Source organism: Periplaneta americana, chromosome 3 (genome assembly GCF_040183065.1).
Source record: "Periplaneta americana isolate PAMFEO1 chromosome 3, P.americana_PAMFEO1_priV1, whole genome shotgun sequence".
Lineage (NCBI taxonomy): Eukaryota > Metazoa > Arthropoda > Insecta > Blattodea > Blattidae > Periplaneta > Periplaneta americana.
The window spans coordinates 5932035-5958989 of NC_091119.1; the positions used below are offsets into that span (position 1 = coordinate 5932035).

At 34.6% G+C, this 26955-nt stretch overlaps 1 protein-coding gene across 2 annotated transcripts in view; it reads left to right on the plus strand.

Annotated features, from left to right (window-relative positions):
- LOC138695771 (uncharacterized) overlaps positions 1-26955 on the plus strand; it is a 733436-nt gene that overhangs the window by 343424 nt on the left and 363057 nt on the right. For both annotated transcript variants that reach the window (XM_069819953.1, XM_069819952.1), the window contains one exon: positions 18620-20009. In XM_069819953.1, the coding sequence (XP_069676054.1) occupies positions 19772-20009 (238 nt within the window). In that variant the 5' untranslated portion in view covers positions 18620-19771. The remainder of the gene's footprint in view (positions 1-18619; positions 20010-26955) is intronic.

The window sequence follows — 26955 nt, forward strand, 5'->3', positions numbered from 1 at the left end:
TTTAATGTTAAAACTCATTTATCTCATTAAATATCAGTCCTATCAAAATTTTTCATGGATTAAAAGTTATTGCAAATTAATTTTAAAGAAACTTTTGTTATGTAATATTTGTCACAAAAATCAATAATAAGCTAGATATTTTGATTTAATTCAGGCCCCCTTATAACCCCCCTTTTAAATAATGTATTTTGGATGCCATATATCCTAAAATCTAAGTTACAACGAACTTAATTTATATTCCAATTTTCATCGAAATCCTTTCAGCCATTATCGCGTGAAAAGGTAACAAACATACAGACAGACAGACAGACATACATACATACATACATACATACATACATACATACATACATACATACATACATACAAAAATGTCAAAAAAGCGATTTTCGGTTTCAGGGTGGTTAATTATATATGTTAGGACCAATTATTTTTTGGAAAATCGAAAATTACCAGAAAAATTTCGGCTACAGATTTATTATTAGTATAGATTTATTTATTTATTTATTTATTTATTTATTTATTTATTTATTTATTTATTTATTTATTTATTTATTCTGTTGTAGTTAAGGCCATCAGGCCTTCTCTTCCACACCACCAGAAATACAAATACAATAACAGAAATAAAAAGGAAAAAAAAACACTATAAACAAAGTAAAGTCACACAAAAATAATATACACAGGTTGCAGTCACACAAACTTGAAATGAGTGATTAAGTATAATTAATTGTATCCTAACTAATTAACTAACATAAACAAGAAACTTGCGATTGTAATCTAGAGTAAAAAACACAAATCAACACTTCTAGCAATACCTAAAAAGCATTAAATAAGACAAAATTTTCCAATTTAATTTTGAATTGTGATAAAGTCCGGCAGTCCCTGACCTCATTAGGTAACGAATTCCAGATGCGAGGTATTTCTACAGTGTAGGAGGATGAGTATAATTACGTTACTACATATTTAGATAATATATTTTGCTGCATGATATTATATAAAAATCCCAACTCTAATAATAGGTTTATTTATTAACACAGTGAACTGTTTATGCCGATTACACAGCAGAAGGTCAGAAATGTTTCTAAAATAAACTGCAGTGTACTTACACTAACACAGCTAGCCGGGGGAATCGAAACCCGTATATTTTGAATACCAAGTCAACATGATTGTATGTGGTGGAGCCACTCGGGTTTATAACAAAAGGGATACGCCACGGCGTTCTATTTTGGTTTAGATGGCCAACAGTAAAGGAGAATTGCATTAGCACACGCAATGCCTTTACAATCTTCTGCAGACCTGTGTAAGGACGTCGAGGGACGTATTCCAAGTTAGAATCGCCCCGCTTTGATCTGTATGTCCACCTCGGTTTCGCATAGCCGAACCCCTTCTCGCAGAAGCAGTTGCAGGTATTTGTTACCCTCAGGAGATCTGAATCCGGTCACGAATTGTGCAGTGTCCATACGTCATTACTCCCGCACTCCGCTGGTCTGAAAGTGATTTTGCGAACCGCTATGCTTCGTGATCCCGTTATGTGTAATGGACGGCTATAGCGATCGACTTCCATTTTCCAGAAAACAGAAGCTAAAAACGCATGTTCCTAAAATGCTCTTACGGTAACCTTTTCGCCTTCGGTGGCTTTGTGATCAAAATGTCAGATCAAAGATTCAAACCCGGCCCGAGGGTGATAGATTTTAAGGGCGATAACATCCTAAGTAGAGTTATAAAATGGTTAGGTATTAGCTTACAGTGCTAAATTTTTGGAAATATCCAACATGTTTTTCCTCCGTTACTGTATCTTGTACAATAATGAAAATTGGTATGTGTAAAATACTGTTCTGCTATATGAAAAACATATTTTTACGATTAAAATACTTACTTACAAATGGCTTTTAAGGAACTCGGAGCTTCATTGCCGCCCTCACATAAGCCCGCCATCGGTCCCTATCCTGTGCAAGACCAATCCAGTCTCCATTATCATATCCCATCTCCCTGAAATCCATTTTAATATTATCTTCTCATCTACGTCTCGGCCTCCCCAAAGGTCTTTTTTCCTCCGGCCTCCCGACTAAACACTCTATATGCATTTCTGGTTTCGCCCATACGTGCTACACGTCCTGCCCATCTCAAACGTCTGGCTTTAATGTTCCTAATTATGTCAGGTGAAGAATACAATGCGTGAAGTTCTGCGTTGTGTAACTTTCTCCATTCTCCTGTAATTTCATCTCTCTTAGCCCCAAATATTTTCCTAAGAACCTTATTCTCAAATACCCTTAATCTCTGTTACTCTCTCAAAGTAAGAGTCCAAGTTTCTCAACCATACAGAACAACCGGTAATATAACTGTTTTATAAATTCTAACTTTCAGATTTTTTGACAGCAGACTGGATGATAAAAGCTTCTCAACCGAATAATAACAGGCATTTCCCATATTTATTCTGCGTTTAATTTCTTCCCGAGTGTCATTTATATTTGTTACTGTTGCTCCAAGATATTTGAATTTTTCCACCTCTTCGAAGGATAAATCTCCAATTTTTATATTTCCATTTCGTACAATATTCTGGTCACGAGACATGTTCATATACTTTGTATTTTCGGAATTTACTTCTAAACCTATCGCCTTACTTGCTTCAAGTAAAATTTCCGTGTTTTCCCTAATTGTTTGTGGATTTTCTTCTAATATATTCACGTCATCTACATATACAAGAAGCTGATGTAACCCGTTCAATTCCAAACCCTGTCTGTTATCCTGAACTTTCCTAATGGCATATTCTAGAGCGAAGTTAAAAAAAGCATCTCCTTGCTTTAGACCGCAGTGAATTGGAAACGCATCAGATAGAAACTACGATTAAAAAAATTTTTTTTTTTTTCCAAAATTCAAAATTTGGCAGTTCACTGTGCAGTGATGAATCGTTTCCCTCATAACTCATACATTTTATAACTTTTTCATGTTCTCTCTCTTTTATTTTATTGCTGAAACTCATGTTTACAATATAAACTACATTCCTTAATAAATAATATATTTTTTTATTTTGTATTAGAAGAAAATACTGATATTTGACCACTTTTTTTAAATAAATTTATTTTTTATCAGACAATCTATCAAAGGTAGAGAAGTGATCTTGCATCATATTGTAAATATGACATGCATGAATACACACAAAAATTTTCATCGCAGAATGTTGGATAGTTTTTGAGTTATGTAGGAAACCCTTCATCACTGCACAGTGAAGTGAATTTTGAAAAAAAAAAAAGTATTTTTTTTTTTAATTTTTAAAATATTTTTTCATATAGCAGAAGGACAGTGTTTTACACATACTAATTTTCATTATTGTACAAGATACAGTAATGGAGGAAAGAAATCTTGAATATTTCCAAATTTTCACTGCTGTGAGCTGTACTAACCCCTTACGTTGCGGTAGACTACCATACATGAAATATCAGTGTAGAATACGGTAGTTGTCCTAGTAGCATTCGTAGAATACAATGTTGTTGTTGCTGCCAATGTTCATGGAACTTGGATTTCTTCCATTCTCCTACGGCGTCCCGGTAATAATTGGTAACCTGAGATGGTATGTCAGGATCGATCTTCTTAATCGCTGGACATTTTAGCAGATGTTCTTTATTTTATTCATGGTGGAATTCACATCCTTAGAGAGAGTACAATATGGTGAGGGATATGTATTAATTCTATGGAGATGTAAAGCCAAACAGTCTTGGCCTATAGATCGCAGAAAAAAAACGCCACTGATTTCCTCCTAGATAAGTCAGGAATAATAACTTTTACCTGCTACAGTCTGTTCCATTATTTGTTTGTGCTGTCTTGTGCTTATGACTCGGTTAAGAGGGAAGTATTATATGATATTCTTATTGAATTTGGTATTCCCAAGAAACTAGTTCGATTAATTAAAATGTGTCTCAGTGAACGTACAGCAGAGTACGTATAGGCCAGTTTCTATCTGATGCTTTTCCAATTCACTGCGGGCTAAAGCAGGGAGATGCACTATCACCTTTACTTTTTAACTTTGCTCTAGAGTATGCCATTAGGAAAGTCCAGGATAACAGGCAGGGTTTGGAATTGAACGGGTTACATCAGCTTCTTGTCTATGCGGATGACGTGAATATGTTAGGAGAAAATACACAAACGATTAGGGAAAACACGGAAATTTTACTTGAAGCAAGTAGAGCGATCGGTTTGGAAGTAAACCCCGAAAAGTCAAAGTATATGATTATGTCTCGTGCCCAGAATATTGTACGAAATGGAAATATAAAAATTGGAGATTTATCCTTCGAAGAGGTGGAAAAATTCAAATATCTTGGAGCAACAGTAACAAATATAAATGACACTCGGGAGGAAATTAAACGCAGAATAAATATGGGAAATGCGTGTTATTATTCGGTTGAGAAGCTCTTATCATCCAGTCTGCTGTCCAAAAATCTGAAAGTTAGAATTTATAAAACAGTTATATTACCGGTTCTTCTGTATGGTTGTGAAACTTGGACTCTCACTCTGAGAGAGGAACATAGGTTCAGGATGTTTGAGAATAAGGTGCTAAGGAAAATATTTGGGGCTAAGAGGGATGAAGTTACAGGAGAATGGAGAAAGTTACACAACGCAGAACTGCACGCATTGTATTCTTCACCTGACATAATTAGGAACATTAAATCCAGACGTTTGAGATGGGCAGGGCATGTAGCACGTATGGGCGAATCCAGAAATGCATATAGAGTGTTAGTTGGGAGACCGGAGGGAAAAAGACCTTTAGGGAGGCCGAGACGTAGATGGGAGGATAATATTAAAATGGATTTGAGGGAGGTGGGGTATGATGATAGAGACTGGATTAATCTTGCACAGGATAGGGACCGCTGGCGGGCTTATGTGAGGGCGGCAATGAACCTTCAGGTTCCTTAAAAGCCATTTGTAAGTAAGTAATGTCTTTTAATATGTTTTGCTTTACAAGCATGATGGACGTCATTCCTATGCCTATCCAGATTTTCGCTTTATGAAAAGACAAGTTGTGATTGTAGTTTGTGTAATGTTGGTTCCTTTTTGTTTTAAAAAAAAGTCAGCTGATTAGTTAATTGTAATTTGACAGGATTTGAACCCGGACCCTCTCGTTTCACGGTCAAGCATGCTAACTGTTCCTCCTAGCGATGAAGTAACTGCAGACAGTGAAAGTGCCTCTTACAAGCAAACGTTCTGATGGGGGCAGATAAAAAAGTTAATTTTTTTTCTTCCACCATGTTAATAATGTCAAAAGAAGTGCTTATACAAATTTTGGCAACTCCATCGCAATTACGAGGCCGTCCAGAAAGTGATTTTCCCTGGGGCCGTTTACAGAAAAAAAACACAATTCCATGGAAATATTTATTGAAACAGGTACAGCAATTGTTGCGCTATTGGTCAACATATCCCCCACTGGAACTGAGACATTTGTCATACCATGGGATCAATTTTTGTCGTAGATGTCAGCCGCCTCAGATCGGAACCAGCGTTTGACTGCGTCTGCACCTCTCTCTCCGTCGATCCCATGATATGAGAAATGTCTCAATTCCTATGGAAAACATGTTGAAAAATAGCTCAACAATTGCTGTATCTGTTTCAATAAATTTTTCCAATGAAATTGTTTTTTTTCTTCTGTTAACGACCCCTGGCGAACTTATTTTTTTATGGCCCTCATAATTGCGGTCGAGAGGCCAAAATTTGTATAAGCACTTCTTTTGACATTACTAACATGGTGGAAGAAAAAAAAAATAAATTTTTTATTTGCCCCCATCAGAACGTTTACTTGTTAGTTAGAAAATAAATCGGACGCGGTGTATAAATATGCATGGACAACAGTGAATTACTAGAATTAGAAAAACCGTATATAAGATTCTAGTACAAGAGAAATTCGTGAATTAGAACATGATGTCTAGGTGTCTAGAGCTCCGCATCAATTTATGGTTATGTAATTTGCACTAGAGTTCATTGAGCACTTTACTAAGTCTTTGTTGATGTTGAATACCGTTTAAAATGCGCCCGATATCCACCCAAGAATGAAATTAATTTCTGCACCGTGGATTGAAGTTCGGGATGAAAATGGTGCGAGACTCAATAAGGGAGCTGTTGATGAGAACGGATCCTCCCTTAATTTCTCATTTCCAGCCCTCCATCCATCCCCGGAAATTGGCCCCGCTGGAAGGAATGAAATAATAGGAAGTTGGTTCAGCGTAACAGCTGTTCACTGCCGAGGCTTCAGACAGAATGTTGTTGTACTTTGATCACCCTGGCAACGGCTTGTGTAGTCGATGATTAAAGCTTTCTTTGCTTACTTAACCCCTGTTAATGTAATTACATTTAGATATCCATCCAGTTTCGTTTGTGTTACGCTTCGGAGGATGTTGTGCTGGTAAAAAGTAAAGTTTGTGTAGTGTTCGGAGCTTTATGAACGCGTGAAATGAGTACGTTGTTTTAATAATAATAATAATAATAATAATAATAATAATAATAATAATAATAATAATAATATATATATATATGTATATATAATTAATTTGAACTGGTAATGGAAATTACGGGAAAACGGCTGAACGGATTTTAATAAATGACACCTCATTTTGAAGCTTGGAACCCAAAGTTTTTCAGAAAAATAGTAGTTTTCAGTGAAATGTCAATTTTTCTACATCATTTTCCCATTTTCCAAAATCCATCTTTCGTCAGTTTTGAGAACTCGCTTAATTGCATTTCAGAATAAAACAAAACACACACTACAATAAACAATAGGCTATTGCACGAAAGCCATGACTTTCAGGATTGCTGACATATTTACTGTTCAAATTCAATTGGTTATTAAAAACTTCAAGACTTACTAAAAATAATTTACAGGTCTGATTCTGCGGTGTGTAATTTTCTGATTACAGCTGTGTATTGGATATTAAAATCTACAAAACTTGGAGTTGTTTGATGACATTATTACCATTAGAAATGAAATATTATTATAGTTAATGCCATGATGTGACTATTTTTCATTAATTATACAGATTAATGCTATATTTATGATATAAAAGTGAAACGTTTTGGGGTTATATAAGTAGATGTAGAGAATATCTTAAATTAGATCTTCATTTCTATAATTTACTGAGTGGCGGCTATATAGTAGGCCTATATACGAAACTTGCGTAAGAATATTATTATTATTATTAAAAATCAAATATTTTTATAGTTATTAATCAAGTGGGGTTGGATCTTTTTCATATACTTAATGGCGGTGTGGTGTAGATATTTATATGCATGGTTCTCTTCAGTACTGGCTCGAGAGAGCGCAAAAATTACAGTTCCTAAGGAAAGATAAAAAGTTATTACTTACTGATAAAATAAGAGGCCTACAAAATTTTGTAGTCTCCAGATCATTTCAGCAAGATCTCTTAGCAGGATAAAATGATTTTACCCTCTACATTTCAAGCTCTACATGCAGCAGCTATACCAAGATTGTTATTGTTCCAAAGCATAGAAACCTGACTTTTTTTTTTTTTAACTTTCACCTACAATCCACAGTAACCTGAAATAGCTATTGCTTTACTCCCACATGAAAAACCCACTGATCGTCCTGACATTGTTACTTGCGTTTTCGCATTGAAACTCAAAAACTGAAGGTCGATAGGTTCAAGAAAAATATTTGGTATAAAAAAAAAACATTCAGAGGGAGTATGTTTCATTATTACGGAAGCAAATAACTTTCAAATTGCCTGGTATTCTTCATTGAAAATAAGTCTGAAAAATTTTTATTTGAACGTCTAATGAACTTAGTTTGCAGAATTTGTTGCACAAGCCACTAATAATAATAATAATAATAATAATAATAATAATAATAATAATAATAATAATAATAATAATAAATAAAATATGGATATGTTTAGTCATATGTACTTCAACGGTTAAACAATTACAATTTGTGTTAAATAAAACAATTTGGATGAAACAAATGATGAACATAATGAAGGGAAATTTATATATTGAAAATAAAAGCCATTTGGCCGGTTTCTCCAAGCATTGTTAGAACATTTAACGAATGTTAAACTCTAAACAGTTTGTTAAACATAGTTTTTTTTTCATGTCTTCAACACTAGTTCGGCTTAACAGATTAAGGCCCAGTTGCACCAACCCTTGTTAAATATTTAACATGTCGTTAAGGCAGTTTAACAGCAAACTTAACGGAAGAGATGTTTCATCAACTGTTGTTACTGCTAACGTCATGTTAAACCCACTGTTAAATTAACATAGCATACTCCCGCAGTTAAATCCTTAACGTCCTGTTACAGCGTGAATCATGGCTGCCAGAGAACATATGTTACACGCCGCATTATTATATCGAGATATATTTGCAGTGAAAACAATTAGCTGCAATCACTACTTCAGCATTTTTAGTTATTCAGAATAGATATGTTCATAAATACTAAAATTAATCATATTAATATTAGCACTGCATCCACAGCAAAGAGAAGTTATGTTTTTATTAACGTAAGCATTTCTGTGAATATTATTTCATATTAATACTCAGATATAATTGCAGATTTTCAAAACGATATTTCTTTATTTTACTGATTTAACAGTTCACATGTAATTAGGACCATTGACGTGTGAAGATATGTTAGATATATAAGATGTGAAAATAATGTTAACGCTTATTCAGCATCACAATTATTTTCATGTTCTATTGGTTCTATTTGATCCTGGATAATTGAAAGAATCTTCGTACAAATATCAACTTTGAGAGTGAAAGTACCACAGTCAGTTTTGAAATGTTCAACTGTATCTTGTGCATGACCCATCTTAGCATTTCTTTTAATATTTTCATAACATTGATTTGTTTCATAGTTTGCGTTTTCACATCCAAATGGCGATTGAAAATATTGGGTTAAAGAGACCCATGCTTGTTCCTTTTTCCTAATGAAAGTTCCATCACTACGTTTGAGTTCAATTACATTCATATAATTGCTAGATCTACTAAAATAATTATATTTCTCATATGAGGTAAAATTACTGCTCCTACACCTTCCTTCTCCCGATTTCCGTTGTAATTATGTTAGTCTCCAATACTTCCATAATCTATACTAATAATAAATCTGTAGCCGAAATTTTTCTGTTAATTTTCGATTTTCCAAAAATAATTGGTCCTAACATATATAATTAACCACCCTGAAACCGAAAATCGCTTTTTTGAAAATTTTGTTTGTATGTCAGTCTGTCTGTATGTATGTTTGTTACCTTTTCACGCGATAATGGCTGAACGGATTTCGATGAAAATTGGAATATAAATTAAGTTAGTTGTAACTTAGATTTTAGGCTATATGGAATTCAAAATACATTATTTAAAAGGGGGGTTATAAGGGGGCCTGAATTAAATAAATCGAAATATCTCGCTTATTATTGATTTTTGTGAAAAATGTTACATGACAAAAGTTTCTTTAAAAATGATTTCTGATAAGTTTTATTCTTTGAAAAAGTTTGATAGGACTGATATTTAATGAGATAAATGAGTTTTAAAATTAAAATAACTGCCATCTAAGGCGGTGTATTGAAATAAAAAACAAATGACTTCGTATATAAGGGGCCTTGGACACAACAATCGAAAGCTATGAAACATAGCCTACAGACAATGTTTCTGTGTTTGTATGAAGTAATATCGGAAGCTAAATTAACCGATTTGTATAATTAATTATTATTTCATCATTGGAAAGTGTAGTTTCTCTGGATGGACTTAATGCTATAATGTTATTACCAGGGAAAGGATTTATATGTAAATACATATTTACTTATAAAGCTAATATAATTTATATTTTGCATTATCTTTATGTTTCACAATGTGTAGGGTTGAAAAATCCTACTTTTATTTTCCATATTTTTCCATATTTTAGAGTTTAGTACATATTTTCGTTAATTTCCATATATTTTCCATATTTCATATAAAACAGTCCATATTATATTAGGTTTAACAATAAAACAAAACAAAATTCCATTAACTTTTAAAAATACATTTCAACAATAGAGATTTAAACACATGTTCAGTAATCCCTTTAACATCAGAGTTATTTGAAAATTAGCAGTCCTATCAACAATGGGAAAGTAAGTTACAAAACTGTATTAATTTAATTTAAAATTTTTAACAGACTTCAGTTGTGCAGCTCAACAGTTAAATGCCAGTCAGAGTACACATAGGTTCAGTTTTGTAAATCATACTATAAAGACGGTAAATATGCCAAAAGTACGTCATTCAGTCAATTTAAAATCAAAACTAACAAGTTACATTTCAGAATTTAAAGAAGATGGTTTATCAACTGACAATAAAATATTATTTTGTAATTTGTGTCAGTGTGCAGTATCATCTACACAAAAGTTCCTGGTGCAACAACACATTACAACTAGTAAACATCAGGCCAACAAACAACTAAATTCCAAGCAGAGACAATTGTTTTTAACACAACCAACAACATCGAATGTAAGATCTGAGTTTAACATCGACCTGTGCCGTTCTCTCATCTCTGCTGATATTCCTCTCTACAAACTAAAGAATAAGGTCTTCAGGGAATTCCTTGAAAAATATACTCAACATACAATCCCGGATGAGTCAACACTTAGGAAGACGTATGCTCCATCCATCTACGATGAGACAATACAGAAGATAAGAGATGAAATTAAAGATAGTTCAATTTGGGTTTCCATTGATGAGACTCCCGACAAAGAAGGTAGACTTGTTGGTAATGTAGTTATCGGTTTGTTAAGTGAACAATATTCTGAACGAATTCTTTTACATTGTGATGTTCTAGAAAAGTGCAATAACAAAACTATAGTTAAACTGTTCAACGAAGCTATGGGTATCCTGTGGCCAAAGGGTATTATGTACGATAATGTGTTATTCTTTATTAGCGATGCTGCCCCTTATATGGTCAAAGCTGGACAAGCATTATCTGTTGTATATCCTAAATTGACTCATTTTACTTGTGTGGCGCATGCATTTCATCGTGTGGCAGAAGTGGTCAGAGACAATTTCCCTAAAGTAGATTTGTTGATTTCATCAGTGAAAAAAGTATTTCTCAAAGCTCCCAGTAGAGTTAACGTGTTGAAAGAAATGTACCCTGAAATTCCATTGCCACCAAAGCCAATTTTAACTAGATGGGGTACATGGCTAGAAGCAGTTGAATATTATGCCGAACATATAGACTCTATTAACAATGTTCTCCTTGCATTGGACTCTGAAGATGCAGTCTCAATTGATACTGCGAAAACAGTTACCTGTGACATAAGTGTGAAGAATGACTTAGCTCACATTCAGCATACATTTTCATGCATCATAAAAACGCTCAAAAGTCTCCAAAATAGGCACCTTTCACTATCTGAAAGTTTTGAAATTATAAATAGTACTGTGGAACAACTGAATCGTGGTAGAGGTAAAGTTGCAGATGCAGTAAGAGCTAAGGTGGACACTGTACTTTCAAAAAACCCTGGATATGAAGAACTACAAAAGGTTGTTGCTGTGATGAGTGGTGAATCAACAATGAAGATTAACTTGGACTTATCCCCAGCAGACATTGTGAAATTGAATTATGTACCAGTTACTTCTTGTGACGTCGAACGCTCTTTTAGTCAGTATAAATCTATCCTCAGAGACAATAGAAGAAGATTCACTTTTCAGCACTTGAAAGAAATGTTTGTAACCTATTGTTATGGTAACAGACAATAAAAATTGTGTTTTGTTGAAACTACATTGGAAGATAAGGTACGTCCATTATATTTTTTGTTTAGTTTGATTAAAATGTACCAATATTTAACGTACATAGTCATTTTTTTATAATTTTAAGTCCATATTTAATTCCATATTTTGGTAAAAATCCATATTTAATTCCATATTTTGGTAAAAATAACTACATATATATTTACATATTTCATATATTTTTAGTCCATATAAATCCGTTCCCTGGTTATTACAGTAACTTGTGAGTGAATTGAGATCAGGTAAGATTAAAATAGCTTCTTATGCACAGAAAACTTGATAGGTTATTCTGTATATTCATTTCCTGTATTTCTTAAAATAATGTTTATGAATATATTCATTTTTATCTCAGAGAATTAACTAACAACGAGAGTATATTGATTTCTTATGCGGTAATAGTACGTTAACTTAGCAATCCATTATTGTATAATTCAAATTTTAACTATGCTCAATTGAATCGTGTTAAAAAATATATGGAATAAATGCAATGCAAACAAATTGGGTAATGAGCCAAGCAGATTATGTTGCGCTGTTGTAAAAGTTGTTCCTCCTGAGATTCAAGAGCTCCCACAGCAAATTAAAAACTTTCTAATTCGAGTAGATACATCCGTTATCAACACACTTTTTACATAATATAATATAATATAATATAATATAATATAATATAATATAATATAATATAATATAATAATAAATCTGTAGCCAAAATTTTTTTGTTAATTTTCGCTTTTCCAAAAATAATTGGTAATAACAATTAAGAAACATGTTAAAGGAATTGTCATTGCACCAAATGAGTGGTCTCTGGATCAAAATGATCGTATTTTAATATTTTAAATACAATTTAAATTAAGTAACATATTAAACGATTTATCCTTCTATCAAACACGAATGTTCCCTGGATCAAATGTCCTATTTTAATTATGTAATTACTTTATATTTATTTCTAACGGGTGCAGCGGAGCGCACGGTTACGGCTAGTATAACAAATACAATTCTCCGCTAAAAAAATGACCACACCAACTAAAGGCACATCCAGTAAACTGTTATACAATCACTGCTTCTTCGATTCCTGTTACATTACTCTTAACATCATGTTACCCAACCAAAGTACCTCAAAATGTTGGTGAAACACTATTACACTGAAAGGTTGTTTAATTTTTAACAACACGTTAGTTAACATGATGTTAGCGTTATTTTAACGATGTTTGTTGAAACTTGGCCTAAGTGTTTGTTAACTTTGAATGTAGGATTTTAGGCAGTTAACTCATTTGACAGATAGTTAAATATGGTAGATGACATCACAGCTGTTCAAACAGAAGTTGTGAAAATAATATTTTATGTCTCTAAGGAATGTTTCGTGAATAACTGATAACATAACATTTAAAAGACACTTTGGAAGGCTAAGATAGGGAAGATAATCTTCAAGAGTGAAATGATTATCATATTGGCTGCTTATTTTGATACTGAGCTATTAGAAAATGTGCATAACGAGTGCAACAATTTTGTTTATTGTTTCTATTCCAGATCACGCACACAAATCTTTTAAACTCAAAACTTCCTATGTATAATGAAGTGCAGCTTGGTGCAGGCGACATTATTACAGTGTTAAGAGTCTTCCAGTACTTGCCATGTGATATCTATGTTTGGCTAGGGCCTACGCGGTGCTGTCTATGGATAGGTTCCAAATTAGGTTCATCGGTGAATTGTAATTTGGCTTGTAGTTAATAGAAATCAACTTCCCTCTCTCTTGCAGTCGACCTGATGAATGAACACATGCGTTTTTAGGTTTATTGAACTGCATGAACCCTATATCTCTCTCCCTGCCTCTGTTTTTCAAGTTCTCTTTTGCGGAATTCTGTTTTGTGTGCAGATATAATAGATCCAATTTGAATGGACAAGTCCAATACATTCCCTGCATTGTACAGGTCGTGTCAGGCTATAGAGGAGCCAGGAGAGGGCTATGCCAGTCATTTGTTATAATCTCGTTTAAAACTCGCTGCTCCAGCATCCATTTATTTCTGTTTATCGCATAGCAACCGAGTGGCAATCGAAATAATTCGTGTGCCGTCAAAGATAAGAGACAATTCTCTTTCAGTCTTTTGTGTCACTAGCTGTTTTTAATCAGCTTATTCAAAGAATGGCTTTATAAAGTGTGTGTATTTATGAATTTATATAGCGCAGTTTCATAATAATATTAGGCTAGAATTTTCACGTTGGAACCTGTTCTATTCCAGCGTTGTTAGTTTCTAATTATCGATCTAATTTTAAGTCTAAATTTCAATATAGGAGAATCTGTGATAGACCAAAAGCTCTAATTTGAGACCTAGAATAAAGACGGATTAATTATTTACCATTTCACTTCATATTCGTATTTTCCAAATTGCTGAAGGTAAATTATAGAGCATAAGGGGGTAAATAGTTTATAATTTACATTTATAACAAGGCGTTATTCAACTGCTAAAACAAAATGCATGGCATTCAAAAAGAAAAATCACAAACCATGTCAAATGATTATAAACAATGAAATTGAACAGGTATTTAGTCCTAATTGCCTAGGTTTTAATTTGTCATACTGCACTGACGAAGATTTGAATATAAAATTGAACAAATCTCGACAACTGAATGAGGAAATAAGAGGAACATTTTCAATGCTATGAAATCATTACGTATAGGCCTACTTTAATTGTTGTTCGGATCAACGTCGCAATTTCCATTATAAAAGGTCCATGTATTATCGGTCCCTATCACCAAGGCATGGCGTCCACACATTCATTCATTCATTCATTCATTCATTCATTCATTCATTCATTCATTCATTCATTCATTCATTCATTCATTCATTCATTCATTCATTCATTCATTCATTCATTCATTTATTTTATTCCATAGATCTTACATGAGCAATGAAGCTTTAAGATGTGGAACAAGTCAACATTTTACAATATTATAATTACAATTTTTACAAATTTTTATAGTTTTACAATTTAGTAATTTTCTACAATTTTTACAATTTTGTACAATTTTTTTACATTTTGGCGAGATGTAGTGAGATGAGATGAGGTCCGAGGATTCGCCAAAATATTACCCGGCATTTGCCTTTTCGGTGGGGGAAACCTTGGAAAAACCCAACCAGGTAATCAAATCAAAGGGGGTAATCAAATCAAAGGGGTTGATGCCAAGGACTCGCCATAGACCATCCGGCTTCAGTCCCACGGCTGGGGAAAACCTCCAAAGAAACCAAAGTCCAAAGGGGGATCCAACCCAAGCCCGAACGCAGCTCCGGATCAGCAGCCCAGCGAGTCTGCCGACTGAGCTACATCGATGGCTCTACTAAAAGTATACAATACATAGCCAATCAGATTATTAAATTTACAAACGCAAACGATCATTCATAAGTTGAGCTATATTATAATACAAAACAAGTTAATTAAATTTAAGGCATAAACAATTCAACCAGCTGTGATAAACAGAAATTGATAATACATATCATGCAAACTACTTCAAATTACAAACACAAACAATTTATCAGTAGAGCTATATATATTACTATTCAATTTAAAGCATATACAATTCATCGGCCAAAACTATACAAATATATACAATACAAAGTAGCATACTTTCATTAAGCTATACAAATTTGTGCAATTAATATCAAGTAGATTAATTCAATTTACAACCATAAACAATTCATCAGTTGAGCTATACATATTACCATTCAATTTACGGTAGGTCTATATACAATTCATCAGTAGAGCTACACAGACTAGTAATCATTTTAAGAACATATACAATTCATCAGCCAAACTATACAAACATATACAATCAAATTAGTTCAATTTACAAACTTATTTTCGTTAAGCTATACAATTCATATGAAGTAGATCAATTCAATTTATAAGCTTAAACAATTCATCAGTTGACCTATACAGTATACTATTCAATTTACAGTACATACAATTCATCAGTTATGCTAAACAAAAAATACAATACATAGTAAACAGATTAAGTCAATATAAAAACATATTTTAGTTGAGCTATATAAAATTGTACATGTCATTTAAGTAGAATAATTCAATTCACAAGCATAAACAATTCATCAATTGCGTAGAAGGTATGAGTATGTAGAAATTTTGTTAATTCTTTTCTGAACCTTTTCTCGTTGTTCTTCAAATCTTTAAGATAATTAGGCAGTGCATTGAAGACTGTTATACATGAATAGCGAACTCCTTTTTTAAAACAGCTTAGGCTAACAGAGGGTAGATGAAGATCTGATTTATGTCTTGCATTAAAATGATGAATGTCTTGATTAGTATTGAATTTATCTTGGTTCTTAATATACAGCATCATTAGGGAAAGAATGTATTCACAAGGTAAAGTCAAGATTTCTAAGTTTCGGAAAATATTTTTACATGAGGTCCTTTTATGCACACCGGCCATTATTCTTATAGTTTTCTTTAACGGAGTAACGGTTAGTGCGTCGCGTCTGGCCACGAAACCAGGTGGCCTCGGCTCGATTCCCGGTCGGGGCAAGTTACCTGGTTGAGGTTTTTTCCGGGGTTTTCCCTCAACCCAACCAGATATGAAGGATAGCTGCGAGTATATTGAATAAACAGTCGCGGACATCCGATAAGGGGTGGTCCTCCAGCTTGGGGGTTGGGAGAAAAGCTAACAACCCACCACCGTAAAAACAGCTTGTTACGAAACCTCAAAATAAGCCTCGGAATGGGACTGATTCTCTGGCATGACCACAGCAAACACTCTCATTTTGAGAGAGGAAAAGACGTTAAGTGTGTTTGAGAATAAGGTACTTAGGAAAATATTTGGGGCTAAGAGAGGTGAAGTTACAGGAGAATGGAGAAAGTTACACAACGCAGAACTGCATGCATTTTATTCTTCACCTAACATAATTAGGAACATTAAATCCAGACCTTTGAGGTGGGCAGGACATGTAGCGCGTATGGGCGAATCCAGAAATGCATATAGAGTGTTTGTTGGGAGACCGGAAGGAAGAAGATCTTTGGGGGGCCGAGACGTAGATGGGAGGATAATATTAAAATGGATTTGAAGGAGGTGGGATATGATGGTAGAGACTGGGTTAATCTTGCTCAGGATAGAGACCAATGGCGTGCTTATGTGAGGGCGGCAATGAACCTCCGGGTTCCTTAAAAACCATAAGTAAGTTAAAAGGTCTCTAGACATTACATATAATGAGGGATTTATTATTTCATCGACCCAATGAGTCCACACATGTGCACCTAGATTTATTAATTGTATGGTAATGGTAGTCATGGTTGGCTGGAACCAATCAGAAGAAGTATGCCCATTGTTTCAATTCTTTTTTTTTTCCGTTGTTGGTAACTCTATAGCATCTATTAGATGGTGTATGGTTGTGCTAACAGATGGAGTTACTTGTCAACAATGTGACGCTGAAACGTGTGTTCAGGTTACTGCCCAGCGACAGTCCTGATGTATTTTTATATTTGTGATGATTGGTTAATTAATATTAAACCGGCACTCTCACAATCACACTCACATTCATACAAATTTTCAATTCTTACTTTCAATTATTAAAGAACTCTAGTTGCGATTGCTGTCATGTGACATCTGCTGGGAAACAACTGACGAGCGGCGCAAACAGTTGAAATTCCACGTTTGAAGTACCTTCTGCATGCTATTGTAAAATTTTAATACGCTTGCCTGGCGTTAAAATATCTGCTTTTAGGAATGTTTGTCTAAAAACTGCTGTAACTTTTGTATTAAAACAACATAGAAAGAATTGACAGGGTGCATAATACGAGTAAATAAGAGCACAGGATTCCTTCAAAAATTATATTTATTTTAGTGTAATATGAAATGTAATCTATACTAATAATAAATCTGTAGCCGAAATTTTTCTGGTAATTTTCGATTTTCCAAAAATAATTGGTCCTAACATATATAATTAACCACCCTGAAACCGAAAATCGCTTTTTTGAAATTTTTGTTTGTATGTCTGTCTGTCTGTCTGTATGTTTGTTACCTTTTCACGCGATAATGGCTGAACGGATTTCGATGAAAATTGGAATATAAATTAAGTTCGTTGTAACTTAGATTTTAGGCTATATGGCATTCAAAATACGTTATTTAAAAGGGGGGTTATAAGGGGGCCTGAATTAAATAAATCGAAATATCTCGCTTATTATTGATTTTTGTGAAAAATGTTACATAACAAAAGTTTCTTTAAAAATAATTTGCGATAAGTTTTATTCCTTGAAACATTTTGATAGGACTGATATTTAATGAGATAAATGAGTTTTAAAATTAAAATAACTGCCATCTAAGGCCGTGTAATGAATTAAAAAACAAATGACTTCGTCTATAAGGGGCCTTGGACAGCAACAATCGAAAGCTATGAAAGATAGCCTACAGATAATGTTTCTGCGTTTCTATGAAGTAATATCGGAAGCTAAATTAACCGATTTGTATAATTAATTATTAATTCACCATTGGAAAGTGTAGTTTCTCTAGATGGACATAATGCTATAATGTTATCACAGTAACTTCTGAGTGAATCGAGGACAGGTAAGATTAAAATAGATTCTTATGCACAGAAAACTTTGTTAGGCTATTCTGTATATTCGTTTCCTGTATTTCCTAAACTAATTTTTATGACCAAATGAGTGGTCTCTGGATCAAAATGATCGCATTTTAATTTTTTAATTCAATTTAAATTAAATAACATAATAAACGATTTATCCTTCTATCAAACACGAATGTTCCCTGGATCAAATGTCCTCTTTTAATTATGTAATTACTTTATATTTATTTCTAACGGGTGCAGCGCAGCGCACGGGTACGGCTAGTTTGTAATAAATGTATTTTTTTCTTTTACAGGTTACATTTCACAACACAGACGGTGGCTGGCCTATAAACCTTCGGAAGTTCCACTAAATTTTTATCATGAAGGATAGTGAAGCAGGGTTCTGAGACGCTGTACATCAACCTGGAAGTGATCGGCGCTATCAGAATCAATAAATAACAGGAACAAATTTCTCTTCCTGGTTGGAATCTGTCTGGAAAACCATTAAACTTCTATTCATCGGACATAAAAAAGAAGACGCAACATGATGACGTATGTAGCGTGGCTATAAACATCTATATAAGAAAGCTTTGAGCTGATAAGTTGTCAGGTAGCCACATCCATCAGACATCCTCAGTGGAAACTCCTGTTCTGTTAAAATAGAAGGTTAAAGAATTAGTCGTTCGAGAGAACAAAAAATTCCCTTACCAAAAACAGAGAGGAGGAGAAGAACGTAACGTGTGTTTTCCTGATATGAGGGATATAAAAACAAAACATGTCGGTAGCTACGGGAGACGGAAGTGACGCTCTGCGACCACATCCTTCTGTGTAGCTGCTCACTTCACTCCGGTTGCTTTCTTTTCAGTTCTGTTTTATTTGTCCGTGTTGTCGGAGGCAACAACTTTCCATCACTACCATACTAAGAAAGAGAAGTGGAAGAAAAACTCATAAAAGTTTTTTATTACCAACTCTAGTCAAATATCTTAGCACTTAATTTAGTACAAGCTTTAATGAAAGCAATCGTTTGAACGAGTGACAAGAACGGAATGGAAAGTTATTCAAAATTAAAGTGGGGAAGTTACGATACGAAACGTTTGTCAGTGTGAAATCAGTTAAAATTCTTTCTGACGTAACTTTAACGTGTGTTCAGGAATTCAAACAAATGAAAGCGTTACTGTCAACAATGCTATTTGTGCGTTACAAGAGATTCAGTGAGCTTTATGCTGCCGCAGTTCTAGTATAGTTTGCTCATTTAGGCTGTGAATTAAGCGAATAAATGAATATTGTTTATCAGGCTATGAATTCCAATCGCTGATCGATCTGCGGCGATATTAAAGTGAAGTGAAATAACGGATTTCTGTGTGTAAACGTGCATGAGCAGCATGACTCAACTAGTGAAATATTTAGCAGTTGTGGAATGTAGTAGAAGTCTCTTTCGAGTCAAATAGCTACCGAAGTGCGGGACAATGACGCAGCAGCAGCAGCAGTTGACGCTGTGTAGTCCTTCGTGTCAAGAGAGCAGTGGCGTGGCGGGCTCAGCTGGGACCACCGGTATCTGCGGCAAGGACTTTCGGGAACGAACACTTCGGTCCTTGAAGTTGTCCCTTGGGAAACTGTGGAAGCGTAGATCGGTTACCATCACCGAGTACGACCCGACCTATAAGGTGGCATACTTGGGAAATGTTCTCACAGGATGGGCCAAAGGTAAGTTTCAAAACATTTCTATGTGTACTAATAAGGACAATATCACTAGCATTCATCTTCGAAGATAACTCTGCGCTCAGTGAATGTAGGTAATTTTCTGTTATAAAAGTAATATCTCTAAACTCTAGAACAGTGATGTCAAAGCAAGCTCATTTTTCTGACCTTGACGTCGTGCGCGGGCAGCAAGCGCTAAGTATGGAAAGAGGAAGGGTTGTGTATATGAATAAGCAACCTGTTGGATTAAGAAAACAGTGGTGCACAAACTTCAAACGGAACGTGAAATTTTATGTCGTTATTTTTATATGGCTTCTTTCTGTTTAATATTATCTATATTATCTGTAAAACAAAAGTACTAACACTGATTTCTTAATATTGCACTTGTGTTTTAAATCTTAATAAAATAATAGAGAGTTAAGAAGGAATATTCACTTAAATTCCATAGTAGTATAATATTATACTGTATTAAGTGGATGAAACACATCATTCATAAAGAAAGTGATATTCCAAAGAAAGAGATTGAGTATGACATGATAAGTTGGAATTTATATTGATGATATCTTTAGCCTTATAAAAGTAATCAATAAACTAATCAAAACAATATTACAGTACAAAGAAAAGCTACCTAGGTACTGTATCTGTTTTAAGTGTAACTAATATTCCATAACAAAACTCTTAACGCATTATGCTTTTAAGGTGATATTTGTGATATTGTGAGCAACTTCCTATATTTTCTCGAAATCTGCCGAAGCTATAAAGCTGACATTTTTACAACACATGGGCACGTATCTTTTGCTTATGATGTAACAGTAGTTGCTTTGTTAATTCATTTCCTTACAAACAATTTCCATGTGAATATTTAAAAAATTTTCAATACACTATCTTTAGTAATACGTATATACGGTATATTAGATTTACGAAAACATTCTGTAAGGCTACTAAATAAATAGGCCAATACCTGAAAATTTCAGTTTTCTATACGAAAAATTGAGAAAATATTTTTTTAAATCAAAAAATCAAACTTGTGAAAAATGAGCATTAAAATTAAAACTTACATTCTTATAATGCACTTATACTTCTCAGGCAAATCTAAAAATTAACGTGGATACAGTTTTAATAAATTCTCTTCCCTTTATCTATTGAATCAGTGCTGGCCATGCCTGAATATATCTCGACCAAGCGGCATATACCGCCTCTTTCGTCTGTCTCTTTCCTTTCCGCTGTAAAGCGCTCAGGCTCTCCTGGGCTCTAAAGCGCGCGCTTGCTCCTGTGGGCATCAATTGACATGACTGCACTAGAATATAGGTAAGCACTAGTGACCGTGGCTGTCGAATTATAAGCGGACTAGGAAGAGCCAGTGTTGCCACTGGCCGTAAGTAAAATGTACCAGATTTTTCTGAAAATTGTACCAGATTGTACAGATTTTTTTCTCCATAATGTACAAAATTTGTACCAGCAAAATTTTTCGTGAAGACACCTGTACAAATTACAAACAAATACCTTACTATAATAATACCGGACAGGTAGCAATTTTACGTGCGAACGACGCTACCTAGGCGGCCGGTATGGTGATACTCGTGAAACAAGCTGTAATCAACTGCAATATATGAGACGTTCAGAGCAGAAGTGGTGTAAGTCAAAAATGGGTAATGAGGGTTAAAGTAAACATTCTGTAAAATAAGCGCAAAATAGCAATTAGTGTTCAATTTATTTAAACTATTAGTAGTCAGTGGATAGCAAGAAGGACATATTAATTGCTACTTTGCGCTATATTTTACAGAATTTTTACTTTAAACCTCATTACCCAATTTTAACCTACACCACTTTTGCTCTGAACGGGTCATATATTGTTGCTGGGCTAGTTAATAGTTTTATTAATTAGTGCTAGTGTTAAAATGTCAGGGTGTATGTGTGCTGTTTATAATTGTGACAATTGCAGCATTACAAATTGCTCCCAATCGTACTTTCGATTTCCGAGGGATCATAAAACGTGAGTCAACAACATTCTTTAGTAGGCCTAATTCCTTCGTCTTTGTGTTGATAGAAAAATACAAATTAGCTTTTTTATTTAGATCTAATAAATGAATAGAATGAAATGTAATGGAAATTTTAAGGTTTTATCAAATTAAGTTTTATTGTTGTCCACATGCCTTTACTAATTATTACAAGCATCAGATTACTATCAATTTTATGTTTGCAGTTGTCAGCAATGCGTATATAAAACATTACTGTAAATTCATTCCTAATATCAGATTGATTTTGTCTCGCTAAACCAAAGAAAAAATATGTAACGATTAATTACGGAAAGTAATATGAAGTATGCAATATTTCTCATAATACGCAGCTTTGATATAAGATAATAATTTTACATTTAAATGGACAGAAATATGAGGAAGTAGATTCTTTTAAATATCTAGGAGTTCTAATTACCCAAGAAAACACTGCAGATGCGGATATGAGGCAAAAAATTGCTGGGGGAAATAGATGCCTGAGAGCCCTTAACAAAACTTTGAGAGCAAGATGCATAAGTAAAAAAAGCAAAACTTACATTATATAAAACAGTCGTAAGACCAATTGTGCTATATGGCAGTGAAACTTGGACTCCGTCGAAGAAAATGGAACAACAACTGATGACATGGGAAAGGAAAATTCTAAGGAAAATCTATGGTCCTAAATATGAGAATGGGCACTGGAGGATTAGATATAATCCAGAACTGAAAACTCAATATAAATCTCCAGATATTGTTGCTGAAATCAAAGCCCGTAGGTTGGAATGGTTAGGACATGTAATCAGGATGAATGATCAGAGAATACCAAAAAAGTTTCTAAACACAAAACCAGAAGGCAGGCGCAATATTGGCAGACAGAAACTAAGATGGTTGGATGGAGTGGAGGAAGATTTAACGACTCTAGGCGTGAGAAGATGGAGGCAGAAGGCTTTGGTTGGACAGGAATGGACCAAGATCCTAAGGGAGGCCAAGGCTAGACTACAAGGGCCGTAGTGCCAAAGAAGAAGAAGAATAATTTTACATTAAATACTATTCGACATTTCTTCAGTGTTTCATATATTATTCCATATTACTAACTCACGTTTTAAACAATAGTCCGAATCTCGCTATATTAATATTTGCATATGTGGACGTAATTCCATCCCTCTCCGCTAGATGTCAGGTCCGCGATATTTCGCACTCACGCCAATGCTGATAGTATACAGCTGTCCGGTATTATTATACTGGGTGTTCATTTCAAAGTGTGTCATGACGTCACTGTTGATGAGTCAACGATTTGAAGCGAGTTTCAGCTTTGTGTCAGAGAAGTTGCCTATTAATCAAGACGTTCAATCTGAACTTGAGAACGTGTTCGGTATAACTTGAACGTCATAGCAACAGATGGCGGCCTGTACGGTCTGTGTGCTACCATAACCTCTTTCGAACTGTGTTTTGCTCGGCCAAGTCGTACGCAGGGTATTTGTTGTCATCGGTTGCGTACGGCAACATTCCACAATACAAATCAAATGCTCCGTGTCCATGTTGACCGTCCAAGTTAATGTCAACAAATACGTATGTAATCGTCTTAACCCTCTCCCCATATCTCGACAGTAAGAAAAAACTCACCTCAGTACATGTTTCCAAACAGTTCACATTCCTGCCACTACCGGCGTTATCGGACGTATCGGTAAGTACTCTTCTGAATGAACGCCGTACTTGCTAGGCAACTTCTCTGGCAGATACGTAATACACCTTTGCGGAAGTGTAGGAAGATTGAATTCTCTAGGTTCATCGACTAGTCATGTGACGCCATACAGCGAGCCATGGCACACTTTGAACTGAACACCCAGTAGTAAGGTATTTGCTAATAGTCTTTCGCCTATTCGACCGCGGAATTACGACAAATGAGGGATGGGAAGTGTCTTGGACGTCCGAATCTGTGTTTGTCTCGTTTTTGCGTGCATCATCACAACCCTACAGAGTTTCACTGAAAGTTTGATCATCGATCATAAGATTATAATAAGGATAGACAGGCACGCACAAATATCTTGGTAAGTTTGTAACTATCTTAATAATACAGAAATATCCCCTCTTGATTTATTGATGTCGTAATGGACAGTGCAATTTGACAAAATGTCATTTGAACAACTTAATCGACTATTGATGAATTAACGTTTGATAACGCATCAGGGCAGTAGTTAAAGAGCTGTTGTGATGGAAAACTTTGGTGTTTGAAGGTCGAAAACACAATTGGACGGCGTGCAATTATAAATGCTACATAATAATACATAGTTACCTTACGTCCAACCTTCAGTTCTCCATTAGAACACTTGCCTACATGTAGTAAATATAGACCGACGTAATAGTCTACTTTTTGCCAGTTATTCCACTAAGGTCTGCCGCCATCCGTCTTCGTGGCTCACAGGTATCTCGTGAGACTGCCATCCAAGCGAACCAGGGTTCATTCTCCGACTCCGCCAAACACGACATTCCTGTAGAGCAGTGGTGTCAAAGCAAGCGCATTTTTCTGACCTTGACGTCGTGCGCGAGCATCAAGCGCTAAAGTATGGAAGGAGGAAGGGTTGTGTATATGAATAAGCAGCCTGTTGGATTAAGAAAACAGTGGTGCACAAACTTCAGACGGAACGTGAAATTTTATGTCGTTATTTTTATATGGCTTCTTTCTGTTTAATATTATCTATATTGTCTGTAAAACAAAAGTACTAATACCAATTTCTTAATATTGCACTTGTGTTTTAAATGTTAATAGCATAATAAAGAGTTAAGAAGAAATATTGACATAAATTCCATAGTAGTATAATTATACTGTATTAAGTGAATGAAATACATCATTCATAAAGAAAGTGATATTGCAAAGAAGGAGATTGAATATAACATGATAAGTTGGAATTGATATTGATGGTATCTTTAGCCTTACAAAAGTAATCAATAAACTAATCAAAACAATATTACAGTTCAAAACAAAGTTACCTAGGTACTGTATCTATTTTAAGTGTAACTAATATTACATAACAAAACTCTTATCGCATTATGCTTTTAAGGTGATATTTGTGAGCAACTTCCTGTCATCAGAATATTAAATTATTTTCTCGAAATGTGCTCAAGCTATAGAGCTGACATTTTTACAACACATGGGCACGCATCTTCTGCTTATGATGTAACAGTATTTGTTTTGTTAATTCACAAACAATTTCCATGCAAATATTATCAACATTTTCAATACACTATCTTCAGTAATACGTATATACGGTATATTAGATTTACGAAAACATTCTGTAAGGCTACTAAATAAATAGGCCTATATCTGAAAATTTCACTTTTCTATAAGAAAAGTTGAGAAAATATTTCTTTTCAATAAAAAAAAATCAAACTTGTGAAAAATGAGCATTAAAATTAAAACTTACATTCTTACATGCACTTATACTTCTCAGGCAAATCTAAAAATTAACACGGATACAGTTTTTTAATAAGTTCTCTTCCCTTTATCTATTGAATCAGTGCTGGCCATCCCTGAATATAGCTCGACCAAGCGGCATATACTACCTCTTTCGTCTGTCTCTTTCCTTTCCGCTGTAAAGCGCTCAGGTTCTCCTGGGCTCTAAAGCGCGCGCTTGCTCTTATGGGCATCAATTTCCATGCCTGTTATAGACGAATATAGCCTTGTACAATTATATTAAGAGATCCCTCGACATATAAATGACAGAGAACAGTTTGTCGCTCACTCCTCAACATTTCGTGGATATAACAACGTTCATTATCTTATCGGGATGCCAAAATATACAATACAGTGCAAAGCTGGGTGCTGTGCAGATAATCACGGTCACACAAGGCCTCGTCCTGACAAGCACACAGGCGTCAAATCGAATGAATACCTCCAGCAGCGTGAACATCGGCGTGTTTGATCGATAGGCTGATGTGCAGCGAGACGCCTATTGGGAACTGAACTCCGCCTCCAGCAGTGTAAAGATAATCTCGGTCATTTGATTTATGTGAGGTGAGATAGAAAGTAAGGTTACTACTATTTGCAAAGTTTGAAGATAATTCCAAGGTTTTAAACAATCTCCGTCACTCCTCACAAGTAAGTTGTAACATAGAGTTATGAAATATTTGGTGATTTTATACTATAGGGGAGACTGTTGTACCTTTAACATAGTGTACCTTTGAACATTTTTGGTTTTTTAATTTTTGCTGCTACCTAGAGGACTCAAAATGAAGTAGATTGTAGAGAAATCCGCTAAGTAGCTCTGGTCGTAGTTTCAGTTTGATTTATTGCAAAGTGTGAGTTCCGTAGACAAAATAAGTTTTTTTTAGACCAAAAGTAAACATTTCGTTCATTGATGTATGTTTTCTAACACAAAACCAGATTGTATTTGTTAATATCTTTCAAGTACGGTGTGTTCCCTATCATCTGGTGAGTAATAACATATTTTAATTTCCATGATTTATTTGACTCTCATAGTTTTCGGAGCCATATTTGTTTAAACGTGCACCCTCTTGTACCTTTGAACACAAAACATCTTGTACCATGGAACATGTTCCAAATTACACGATACTATCGGTTTTTGTTTTTCTTTTATTTTAAGGTCATGTCACGAAGTAAGTCTGGAATTAAAGAGGTCCCCAATTGATCCGGATGTCTTGAAGAAAGCTGTTGAAGTAGTCATTGCTTCTCCAGGAAATAAAATCTCAATCAGAGAAGCCTGCTCTGGTTTATGATGGCAAATACATTTTAAATATGATTGTCAGTTTTTACAGCCATATTCCCTCCTATATTCCATGTGTTCCAACTTACAAGAGTGTATGTTCCAAGGTACATGATCCTGTTGTACCTTTGAACACAATACATATCTCTTCATTTTATTTTTCCATCCTTAATAGATCTGTAAAGCAGGAAAATACATACAGGGAGTTGTAAAGGAATCTTCAATAATTATTTCAAG